This window comes from Silene latifolia, chromosome 1 (assembly GCF_048544455.1).
Source record: "Silene latifolia isolate original U9 population chromosome 1, ASM4854445v1, whole genome shotgun sequence".
Taxonomy (NCBI): domain Eukaryota; kingdom Viridiplantae; phylum Streptophyta; class Magnoliopsida; order Caryophyllales; family Caryophyllaceae; genus Silene; species Silene latifolia.
In genome coordinates this window covers 199,340,279-199,352,777 of record NC_133526.1, presented here as the reverse complement: position 1 = coordinate 199,352,777, position 12,499 = coordinate 199,340,279, and the positions used below count along the sequence as shown (strand labels likewise).

Here is a 12,499-nt window from a genome sequence, read left to right as displayed (position 1 = left end):
TAGACCCAAATAATTTCATTAACTAGATGAACTTTTAAAAGGTTTGATATTTGATTAAGTTGTGGACCATTGGTAACACTTTCACTATTTGCGGGAAATTGAAAATTAGAAAATTTGAAACCGTAATTCTAAAATAAGTCCCCCCAAAATGTCCCAATATCGAAATATCAAGCGCGTGTTTCATCCGCAATTCTCCCGCCAAACCAAATGTGAAAAACACAGTTTCTCAATCCGCACACCATCTCTCATCTATTCTGGACCCTTGATAAAATACAATCAACGTCTCACAACACTCCTCACCCTCTCACACGGATCGCTCCTTCTACCTTCACAAAATCCCACACCTATATATAACCCCCCCACACCTTTCCCATTTCCTCATCCAAAACACAACTCATCTCCCAAGTCTCAAATCAAAAATTCTTCTCCAAAAAAACAAACTTATTCAGCAACAAAAATGTCAGGAAGAGGAAAGGGAGGAAAGGGATTAGGAAAGGGAGGAGCGAAACGACACCGTAAAGTGCTCCGCGACAACATCCAGGGTATCACCAAGCCTGCCATCCGCCGTCTAGCTCGCCGTGGTGGTGTCAAGCGTATCAGTGGTTTGATCTACGAGGAGACACGTGGCGTTCTTAAGATTTTTCTAGAGAATGTCATCCGTGATGCTGTTACTTACACTGAGCATGCCAGGAGGAAGACTGTTACCGCCATGGATGTTGTGTATGCTCTCAAGAGGCAAGGAAGAACTCTCTACGGTTTCGGAGGTTAATTTGATTAATCAATTAGGTGTTTGTTATGTTTTCTAGGGTTACGTTGTGGAACTGGAATTAGTTTCAATTGTTGTTCGTTCTGGTTTTGGTTTTAGTAAATTAGTAATCGTAGTAGTTGATGCTGATGATGTGGTTAATGTAATTGAAGCAAGTGTTATTACCTAAAGTTTCGATTAATGAATATCTTGTTCTTGTTAATTCTTGTTTTCTTCCGCACGTTTAATTGTTTCTTCAATGTTCAGCAGTTGTTATATTTGGGTTGATTCAATTGCTGATTAATTTCGATTTAAGTATGTTAATTCTGGTTTGAGCTAGCTCAAATTCATCTGCAGAACAATCTAATGATCAAATAATTGAGAGTTCCTGTATCTAAACGAACGCCGAATTGTTTGTTCGTTATGATGATATTCTGTGTACTTCAAATTCGAGTATAAAGGAATTGGAATTGTGAAGTGTTTTTGAGCTTGAAAATGCAGAAATTGAAAATGCATTAAAGCACATGAAAATGAATGCGACATTATGAGTTATTCGTATAATTAGTTACTCCATTGATTTTGAAGTTTTAATGGCATTCCTTTGTTTTCTGTGTATTAATTAATACACTGTTGTATAAAAGGATGAGTAAAATGAAAGATTAATGTTCTCTGGTGATGTGTTTTCGGACTCCTGAAATGATATTGTTGCTTTGAAAATCGTTTTCGTAAGTCTCCTCGCTCCCTGTCGACATTCCATTTAGAAAGACGTAGTAGATCCTCATCACTCCCTGAGAATGTTGAGTCTAAGATGGGAGTCGTCTTCCATGAGAGGAAGGCCTTCAGGCAACCTGACTTTTGGCTGCAAACCAAGCAGTTCGTTTGCATTGGTATATCAGGCTTCCTTTGCCTTGGGTCATCTAGTGTATTCTGCTCTGTTATAATCATCATTTCTGGAAATCAACTGTAGGATTTAAGACGAAACAGTGTCAATATCTTCGCGGAGTACAACAATGTATTAGAATGGCCGTTCTTGGGTGAATCATGCTCCTGAACACAGATACAACCCCAAACTGATATTCTCAGTAAACTGCCTTATATGGAGATTTTGTGAATGACAGCCTCAGAGTCACACAAGTACAGGACTATATGAGTCACCATAAACCTCTGTATTTTGAAAACTTCAGGTATATCAGATAACATAGAACATTTAAGCATTTAAGCAATGCTACCGACGTTCTCCGTTGCACCTTTTCTCCAACCTTCACTGCTCACATAACTGGATAGTGTATATTTTGCCTTCATCCAAGTAGGAAAATCAGTAACATAGTCAGGAACTTGCTTCTTTTACTGTATCCGCGAATTTAGCATTGTAAACTCACCTACATGACAAAAACAAATGGCTGAAATTCTAAGCTGCAGTGTGCAATACTGCAATGTACAAACACCCTCCACCCAACATCCACATTCATCTTAATCACTCCCTCCTCTAGCACCGGCCCATCCCACCTCATGTCCTCATCGAGCCTCTTCCTCTCCCCACTCACCAGAATATCCCTTTACGTTACCTCTCAATCTCGTCCCACATTCCTCAAGTCTTACACAAAAGTTTTGTGCTATGAGTCTATGACAGATTCAGTCAATTAAAGTCCTTGCATGCTACTCATTCAGATTTTCCATGTTTGCTGGAGCAATAAACAATTAAACAAGATAGGTACATATACCTGAACAACAGAATATTTCAACTATATAGTGACATTCAGAAGCAATAGAATGCTGTTTAAGTCAAAATATTTACAAAATCAGCTCTATTTTAACAGGCAAGATCAGTATCAGAAAATAAACAGCATGAATCGAGGTGCATTGGTGCTTTGGATTTTGCAAGTGACAGAAGATTGTGTAAAAGTGCAAGCCTCAAAGACGAAAGGCGACTTCTTAATCAGCCATATTCGTTATTACCAGCGTTGCATAACAATGACTGGTTCACTCTGGTAATAAATTGCTACACTTGCTGAACAATCAAAGCGCAAAGTTAACTTTTTTCTTTTTCAGATTCTTCAATAAATTGCTACACTTGCTGAACAATCAAAGCCCAACTGATCGGGATAGATCAATTTGAGTCTCGAGTTGTCAGCCTTGTCGGATTGGTCATTCTAAATTAGTTTTATCGGGTTTAAAAAATTGATAGAAACTAGTTCGCATTATAAATAATACTGTATTCCAGTACCAAAGAACATTAAATCAATAATCATAAACAAACATTTCAATCACCAATAGTTTAAATTATTACAACAATCACCAAAGAGAAAACAAGGACTTGCAAACAAGCATTTGAGAACCTTTGGACCTTTTATTTTAATTAACATGTCTTAAAGGTAGCACTCGACTGTCGACACAAGAAAAGTTGTGTTAAAACACGAAACTTACATGACAGGAGATGTGACACAAAATCGGCTCCCAAATTCAAAACATTTAAGTGTGATAAATAAAAGGTTGATCAGAATAACCAATCCAAAGACGATGATGAAACTCAGTAACATCACTCGGGTTAACAATCTCGTCACCCTCTAAAGTTTCCAATATTACTCCAAGATAGTTAATTTTGATGGATTTCGCCATTCTTAGAGCTATCCAAAAATCACCTTCTGCATTTCTGTTAATGTTATCTGGTCTTCCGTCTAATTGAAGAAATACTTCATACGATCCTGCTTTATAACCAGTTAGCCAATACTTGAGAGTTTGGTTAGCCGTTGTTTCAGCAACAAGAACAAAATCATTGTACTTGCTTAATGCAACTCCATTAGCAAAAGATAGATTTCTAAGCAACACGGTCACGTCCCCTGTTTTCATATCGTATTTCATGAATCTTCCACTTGCATCGCTATTGTTAATCGCTTGTCTAGCTTCCCTGTACATACAATTTACAAGATGTTCATTGTAAGGAACATTTCTTTTAATCAAAGCTAAACAAATAATTGAGACGTAGGGAGTAGTCGTTGTTAATAATATGAATACTAAAGTCGAAGTCAATACCGAAGTCAAGGCTACTTCACAGTCCGACGTACTATCAACTACAACTACCTAATTAGCACATGTTTTATTATAATCATTATCTTGTATTTAGTCAAATATAGTTGTTGTAACTATCCTATTTCCTAGCTTCTTGTTAGCATAGTTTTAGCTTACTGTTGGTGTAACTTAGTATATATTCTCCTCCTGTACACTTGTTTATTCATCAATACAAATTATACTTTAACCCTATTCTTTATATGGTATCATTCCAACCTACGATCCTACCCTTTCTCCTTCTCATCACTATTGTATTTGACTCACACTCATCCATGGCAACCTCCAACAACCTCGTTCCAAACACTGACGAACCCAACAAACCCCTCATCTCCATTTCATTCCCAACCTGCTCAAAACTACTTCCGACAACATATCGCTCTTGGCGTTTCCAAATAACCCGACTCCTCCAAGGTTTCGGTTTATTTCACTTCCTCGATGGCTCCACCAACCCGCCTTCAAAGACCACCACACCCGCTGCCACCTCTGAAAAACCCAACCCTGAACCCGTCCCAAACCCAGCCTACAATACTTGGTTTAGCGGCAGACCAACTTATTCTCGGTGCAATTGCTGGAACACTTCACGAGTCAGTTGCACCAATAATACTCGACTGCACCACATCGCATGATGCTTGGACTCTCCTTGCATCGACCTATGCCAACCCGTCCCGTGGCCACATTCTCCAACTCAAAAACCGACTGAAAAACATAGCCCATGGTGACAAATCGATATCCGATTACATGCTTGAAATAAAAAGCTGTGCCGCCACCCTTGCTCAACTCGGCAAACCCGTTGACAATGAAGACATCACAACCCAAATACTAGATGGCCTTGATCAAACCCTATATAAACCCGTCATCGATGCCGTCCGTGCTCGTGACGTACCCATAACATTTGATGCCCTCCATGAGAAACTTATCCATCAGGAACTCATTGTTGGCAAACAAACACCGAACACCACCACCTTCACACCTTCGGCCCATGCCGCCACCTACCGTCCTCACCCTAATCAGTCTCGGTCCACTCCATCACCAACCCATCACTCCAACTCACCACGGCAACCATACTACAACAATAATAACAATAGCAACCAGCCCTACCACAATAACAACTCCAACCAGCCACGACCCTTTCGTGGGAAATGCCAATATTGTCGCGCTACGGGTCATGTCATTAGCGGCTGCCCCGATTTCAAACGTGACTATCCTAATGTTGTCTTTCCCCCACCCCCACCTCGCCAGAATCGACCTTATGCCCATACTGCAACCGTGTCTCAACAGCCCTCCTCCTCTTATCTTATTGACAGTGGCGCTTCTCACCACGTCACTAACGATCTCCAAAATCTCTCTATGCATCAACCCTATGATGGACCTGATGACTTGATTATTGGGGATGGCTCGTCTCTTCCCATAACACACATTGGTTCATACTCTATCTCTACTCCTACTCATACTCTTATTTTTAATAATGTACTTGTTGTCCCAACTATTTCTCGCAATTTACTCTCCGTTTCTCAATTTTGCCTTGACAACCATGCTACTGCTATTTTCTCACAAACTTCTTTTGTTTTTAAGGACATCTCGACGGGGGCGAACCTTCTTCTAGGGCCATACCATGAAGGCTCCTATCAATGGCACCCGTCTCCACCAAAGCCTAGCGTGCACTCCGCCATCTCCACCCCTAGCAGCTTGTGGCACAACCGCTTAGGACATCCTTCCGTCGCTACTCTTAAATTACTTAATTCCGCATTTAATTTTCGCATTTCAAATTTCTTGCACTGTAATGCTTGTCTAATAAACAAAAGTCACAAGCTTTCTTTTTCCAATTCTACACTTTCGTCAACTGCTCCTCTAGACCTCATTTTTTCGGATGTTTGGTGTTCACCAGTACCTTCACACGATTCCTTTCGTTATTATATTATATTTGTCGATCACTATTCTCACTATTTTTGGCTTTATCCAATTAAAAACAAATCCGACTCCTTAACCATTTTTAATCAATTCAAAGCCGTTGTCGAGAATTATTTTCAGAAACCTATAAAACAATTTTACTCTGACAACGGCGGCGAATACACAAAGATTACACCAACACTTCTTAACTCGGGAATAAACCATCTCACCTCTCCACCTCACACTCCCGAACACAATGGCTTTGCCGAACGCCGACATCGTCATGTTGTTGAAACGGGTCTTGCTCTCCTCACTCAATCTCATATGCCACTCACGTTTTGGCCTCTTGCCTTTTCCGCTGCCACTTACTTAATTAATCGTCTGCCATCCACCACCCTACAAAACGATTCCCCTTACAAAATTATTTTTAATCAGCACCCCAATTATCAAAAACTCCGACCTTTTGGATGCCTATGCTACCCATGGCTCCGACCCTATAACAACCATAAACTTGAACCCAAATCAAAACCATGTGTGTTCGTTGGCTATTCTACGACCCAAAGTGCATATCTCTGTCTTGAACCCGTCTCTAAAAGAATCTACACCTCTCGTCATGTCCGCTTTGTTGAGACCGACTTCCCTTTTGTCGAGCTCACCCAGCTGCCTCCTTCTACTCTACCCTCTCCGGACAAATGGTGCACCTTAACCCTACCCATCCTACCTCCCTTTGCCGGCTCAACCTCTACTGCCACACTTCCTAACCCGAACCCCACGCCATCTCCCTCCTCACCTTTGTCACCACGCTCCCCTGCTCCCAATCCCGAACCCTCCTCCGGCCCTAATAACCCACCCACAACTCCCTCTCCTACTCGCACCTCCCCTGCCTCCTCTCCCCCTCCACCCCCACCACCCCCACCACCCCCTCGTGCTGTCACCCGGCTATGTAACAACATCATAAAACCAAACCCCAAGTATTTTAAAACCGCCAAAATGGCCACCCTTACCTCGGTTCATACCACTCCCACTACTACCAAACAAGCCCTTATTGACCCACGTTGGCGTCATGCCATGACCGAAGAACACAACGCTCTACTACGCAACCAAACCTGGACTCTTGTCCCAAAAACCCAAGCCCCCAATGTTGTTGGTTGTAAATGGGTGTTTCGAGTCAAATACAACGTTGATGGAAGCATTAAACAACACAAAGCAAGACTTGTTGCCAAAGGTTTTCACCAACGACCCGGAATCGACTACTCGGAAACCTTTAGTCCGGTAATTAAGCCTACAACTATTCGTCTTATTTTGACTATTGCAGTTACTCAGAAATGGCACCTTCATCAATTGGACATTAACAATGCCTTTCTCCAAGGTAAGTTACAAGAATCGGTTTTTATGACTCAACCACCCGGGTTTATTAACCCGGAAAAACCCGACTACGTATGCAAACTGCAAAAAGCTATCTATGGTCTCAAACAAGCACCGAGAGCATGGTACACGTCGCTTAAAACTCACCTCGTCACACATGGTTTTCGAAACTCTGTTTCGGATCCGTCATTATTTATTTTAAATAATTCACATATTAAGTTGTTTGTTCTTGTTTATGTTGACGATATTATCGTCACTGGACCTAACCGAGACCACATCACCAATTTTATTTCTCACCTGTCTAACACTTTTTCTCTAAAGGACCTAGGTCCTCTTTCATATTTCCTCGGCATCGAGGTGACACCTACGAAAACTGGCCTTCACTTAAATCAAACCAAGTATTTGTCGGATCTTCTGCACAAATACAACTTTCAGGATTGTAAACCCGCCACCACCCCCATGGTCTCGCACCCGCCTCTTCTGGCCGAGCCACTTCAACCCGTCGAAAACGAAACAGATTACCGGGCACTTATTGGCAGTCTCCAATATCTATCGTTGACACGACCCGATATTGCGTTTCCCGTTAATAAGTTAGCTCAATTTTTAACACATCCTACACATACTCACTGGCTTGCATTAAAAAGATTGTTACGTTATTTAAATGGCACTCTCAATCTTGGCATTCACTTTCATAATTCATCCCCACTCCGTCTTCACGCTTATTGTGATGCCGATTGGGGCGGTGATCCTTCGGATTATGTGTCAACCACTGGGTATCTTGTTTACTTGGGTGGAAATCCCATCTCTTGGTCTTCTAAAAAGCAGCGTGCTCTTTCTCAATCGTCCACGGAAGCGGAGTTCCGTGCTGTTGCTGCCACGACCACTGAATTAATATGGCTCCATTCGCTTCTTCAAGAACTTGGTATTACTACTGTCACGGCTCCGTCTATTTATTGTGACAACCTCAGTGCCACCCACTACTCCGCGAATCCGGTGTTTCATTCTCGAATGAAACATCTTGCCATGGCCTTTCATTTTGTCAAGGAACAAGTCCGTCACGGTACTGTTCGCATCCAGCATATTAAAGGAACGGACCAGCTCGCCGACACTCTTACGAAGCCCCTTCATAAACCTCGGTTCCTTGAGTTATCTTCCAAGATTGGTCTTCGTCTTCGACCGTCCATCTTGAGCGGGAATGTTAATAATATGAATACTAAAGTCGAAGTCAATACCGAAGTCAAGGCTACTTCACAGTCCGACGTACTATCAACTACAACTACCTAATTAGCACATGTTTTATTATAATCATTATCTTGTATTTAGTCAAATATAGTTGTTGTAACTATCCTATTTCCTAGCTTCTTGTTAGCATAGTTTTAGCTTACTGTTGGTGTAACTTAGTATATATTCTCCTCCTGTACACTTGTTTATTCATCAATACAAATTATACTTTAACCCTATTCTTTATAGTCGTACCATCGATGGTAGTTGGTGCTAGTCTCTGTAAAATAGACAGCTTGGTTAACAAAGTCAACGTCTAAGCCATTTAAGAACACAAATGGAATTCCTTCGGCGATTGTAGCTAGTGAAGAAGCAACACCACCTTCAAAACCAACCTTCATTAATCCGAAACTGGAATCAGCTATATATAACTCACATGTTCCCATATTGAACCTTAGTCCTAGTGGTCTGCCACAGTCTTTCTCCATTGAAGCATTATTAACAACCCCGTTACACGAATCCGACCTATTAAATCAATAGAATTACGTCAACTTGAATCGTCGTATGGAACTGTTACTATGTTAGTTCGACTAATTTTACCAGTGATGTACGCGTTCCATACTTCCATATGGTCCATATTGTTAAAAGCTTGATAATTAGATCAACTCGTATATCTAATTATCAAGCTTTTAACAATATCTATGGAAGTATGGAACCCGTACATGATATGTTTTGTACATTTATAACTAACAATGTACGTAAAGTTTCATATAAAGCAGTTTGGGGGTGTTGACCCAAATACGCGTCATTTTGTATGTAAAATCGTCTTATCTAAAAGTTTAATAAAAAAAAGATACCTATTTGGGGCAGTGACTGCAAATGTGGTCCAACCAATATGAGGTCCTTGCCACTTGAGAATCCGACCATCGGAAATTCCAACATAAGGACCATGACCTTCACAATCAAAAGCTATGGCCTCGGGTCCGGTTTGATTTTGACCCAAAGGCAAGAGGGTATAGGTAATGTTTGTTTCACCTAAGACGACGGTGAGTTCAATAGACGACAGCAAAGACATGAACACAAGGGTCAACACTATGTGTTTCGATACCGCCATGTTATGGCTTGCTAACCAGCTAGCTAGCAAAGCAAGGAGGAAAAGCAAATAAATTAAAGTATGTGTTGTGATTATTTTGATTTGTTTGGTGCATTGTATGATTTTATATTAATTTGGACGAGACTCGAGAGAAATAAGAGGAGGTCACGTTGAGGAGATTCATTTTAATATATCAATATGTCGCTTTACATTTTTCTATTCGTTCTAACTTCTAAACCTTCTCCAATAGAAAAACAATGAAGTACAAAAAGTACATATTTTGACTCTTTCAATTGATACTTGGGGAAATTAGAAAACTAATGGTTTGTGTGAGGAAATTGTAAAAGTAATTTTTTATGGAATATATATTTTGTGAAAAGGACCGGGTAAGCAACCACAACGCAAGGAGTCGATGACAAATGGTTACTCGTATATTTTTGGTCTACATACATGAAGGTGCTACCAACCGACAAAAATAACGAGTGTTATGCTAATAAAAGGGTATATTCCATTACTGATATAGTGATATATGCCATTGCACATAGAGCGCCTAGGCTTAGACGGGCCTGCATGTTAACATTGCATTATCTGCTATGTCTTGTTGAGTTGTTTCTGTAATTACGTATTCTACAAAAGTAAAGAGGATATTAGCGACTTACTCCTTACATAAATAGTTCCTAGCTAGAAACTTAAATCAAATAATCAAACCTTTCAATGAATTCAATCACCCATAATTTGAATTATTACAATACGAGATATGAAAACTCCTTACATAAATAGTTCCTAGCTAGAAACTTAAATCAAATTTAATGTTAGTTATTATTTTGCGGTAAATAACAAGTTTTATAATGTCTCAAAAAAGTTAAAATTGTGGCCATATCGATCAACTTAGATAAGATGCGTGTGTATAAGACAACTTCACATATATGAAAGTACTACAGTGAAATCATATGTTAATCAATCCAAATTCGAAATTCTATACGAATAGCGCGTTACTAATGATATAACCTAATAGAACTAAAGCCTAATCATCAATCATTATTCGGAGTTCATAAAGCCCTTGAAGAGATTATACAAGCCCTTAAAGAGATTACCATCACCCATAATTTGTGTCTGAATTACCATAAGGTTGCTGAGAGACTGTCTCTCATTAATACATGAGATATGACGGCTAATATAATATAATTCGACTTTTAAAATTGAGCCATTTAAGTGTGATAAATATAAGGTTGATCAACAAAACCAATCCAAAGACGATGATCGAACTCAGAAACATCACTAGGATTAACAATCTCGTCACCATCTATAGTCTCTAATATATATCCAAGATGGTTAATTTTAATTGATTTGGACAATCTCACTGCTATCCAAAAGTCACCTTTTGCATCTCGATTTATGTTATCTGGTCTTCCGTCTAATTGAAGTAACACTTCATAACATCCTGCCTTATAACCGGTTAGCCAGTACTTGAGGATTTCACCGGTTGTAGTTTGAGCTACAAGAACGAAATCATTGTCCTTGCTTAATGCAACTCCGTTAGCAAAATAGAGATTTCTAAGTAAAATGGTCACTTCCCGAGTCTTCATGTCGTATTTCATAAATCTTCCACTTTGATCGCGGTTGTTAATCGCTTCCAAAGCTTCCCTGTAAATACATTTTACAAGATTAAATTAATATATACATCATCCGTCCTAGTCATTTCTTTAGTTTTTACTCCCTCCAATTTCATTTATTGGTTCCATTTTCCCTGTAAATACATTTAACAAGATATTTTGCAAGATTTTTAATGCTGACGGGGTTCGAACTCTAATCACGAATGAAGGGATGAGTACATACCATCGATGGTAGTTGGTGCTAGTGTCTGTAAAATAGACAATTTTGTTGACAAGATCAACGTCTAAGCCATTTGTAAACACGAATGGAATTCCTTGAGCAATTGTAGCTAATGAAGAAGCGATACCACCTTCAGGACAAACTTTCATTAATCCAAAGCTCGAATCAGTTATATATAACTCACAAGTCATCATATCGAACCTTAGCCCGAGTGGCCTTCCACAAATTTCCTCCAATGGAGAATGATCAACTCCGTCACACCAATTTGGCCTATTAAATAAATACAATTGCATCAAATTTTGGTCCCAAAATAAGTGTTTTTTGTCAATTAATATGAATCGTAGTATGAAACTGTTAATTTGACTAAATACACAAATACTGTCACACAAGTACACAACTGGTTATAAAGAGTATTGTACAACTATAACCAATCTAATTGAGCTTATGTGTATTTTTTTCGAGCTCTTATAATTTTTAATTTATATTTTAATTTTTTGATGTCAAAAATTAAAATCTAATTAAGCTTATATATATTATTTTTGAGTTTCATTATAATTTTTTAAGTTCAATATTTTTATAATGGAGCTCAGATTCTTTTAAACAAAGCTCTTAATCTATAGGTCTAAGCTTAAGGAAACACATTATAAAGCCCTGGTTCTTTTCTATACAATCAATACAACTGGTTGTATAGTCATTTACTGACTAAATACACCCTTAACTTTACTTATGTAGTTATGTGTGAAGTTAAGCTCCTAATTAGATTTCATTTGTAGCACTCAAGTCATCCTATTAAATTTAGGACACGGCATACGTTATTTAAATTAAAAAAAAATATATATTTTAAACTTATGAACGTTCGATTTTATTTTTGTAAAAGTATTTGATATTAAATTTAAATAAGTGAAGGTAAAACTTGGCCTTGACTATAACTCATTTTCATTTTCCACCCAAACCCTTCTTCTAATCAATCTCTTTCGGCAACTCACTTCTCGTCTAAAGAACATCATTCACCTCAAATGATGTTCAAATATCATGGACACTCGTTGAACACGTGCTCAAATAAATGAAGAAAGTTAGACACGGCTTTATGGGTGTCTGACACATTTAGGCGCGTGTCCGACGAATGTCGATGTCCGACACAAGACGACTGGTTGAAGGAGGGTCCGTGCTACCTATATTATACGTTGTTTTATAGCAATTAAATGAACTCTGACTGAGATTTTAGTTAAACCAAAAGAAAAAAAAAGAGCAACTTTAAATTTAATTGTTAGTTCAAGTTAAGACGTTTA

The 12,499-nt window shown here is 39.0% G+C and overlaps 4 protein-coding genes and 1 long non-coding RNA gene across 5 annotated transcripts; 2 read left to right on the top strand and 3 right to left on the bottom strand.

Annotated features, from left to right (window-relative positions):
• The first annotated feature begins 363 nt into the window (after positions 1-363).
• LOC141617233 (histone H4) lies at positions 364-968 on the top strand. Its single transcript, XM_074434419.1, has one exon. The coding sequence runs from the start codon at positions 458-460 to the stop codon at positions 767-769; it is 312 nt and encodes a 103-aa protein (XP_074290520.1). The 5' UTR covers positions 364-457; the 3' UTR covers positions 770-968.
• A 1,437-nt stretch (positions 969-2,405) lies between these two features.
• LOC141590740 (protein STRICTOSIDINE SYNTHASE-LIKE 10-like) lies at positions 2,406-4,145 on the bottom strand. Its single transcript, XM_074411305.1, has 4 exons — positions 4,078-4,145; positions 3,250-3,650; positions 2,702-2,753; positions 2,406-2,466 (listed from the first exon to the last, which is right to left on the bottom strand). Exons 1-4 carry the CDS (start codon positions 4,143-4,145, stop codon positions 2,406-2,408), a joined length of 582 nt encoding a protein of 193 aa, XP_074267406.1.
• A 340-nt stretch (positions 4,146-4,485) lies between these two features.
• Positions 4,486-5,676, top strand: LOC141622193 (uncharacterized). The gene is made up of 2 exons (XR_012532904.1): positions 4,486-5,231; positions 5,384-5,676. It is a non-coding gene; the product is annotated as an uncharacterized LOC141622193 (long non-coding RNA).
• A 2,844-nt stretch (positions 5,677-8,520) lies between these two features.
• On the bottom strand, positions 8,521-9,459 carry LOC141590722 (protein STRICTOSIDINE SYNTHASE-LIKE 10-like). The gene is made up of 2 exons (XM_074411290.1): positions 9,142-9,459; positions 8,521-8,809 (listed from the first exon to the last, which is right to left on the bottom strand). The coding sequence occupies exons 1-2, from the start codon at positions 9,396-9,398 to the stop codon at positions 8,521-8,523; spliced, it is 546 nt and encodes a 181-aa protein (XP_074267391.1). The 5' UTR covers positions 9,399-9,459.
• A 1,126-nt stretch (positions 9,460-10,585) lies between these two features.
• On the bottom strand, positions 10,586-10,963 carry LOC141590712 (protein STRICTOSIDINE SYNTHASE-LIKE 10-like). Its single transcript, XM_074411280.1, has one exon. The coding sequence runs from the start codon at positions 10,961-10,963 to the stop codon at positions 10,586-10,588; it is 378 nt and encodes a 125-aa protein (XP_074267381.1).
• Between the last annotated feature and the right edge of the window lie 1,536 nt (positions 10,964-12,499).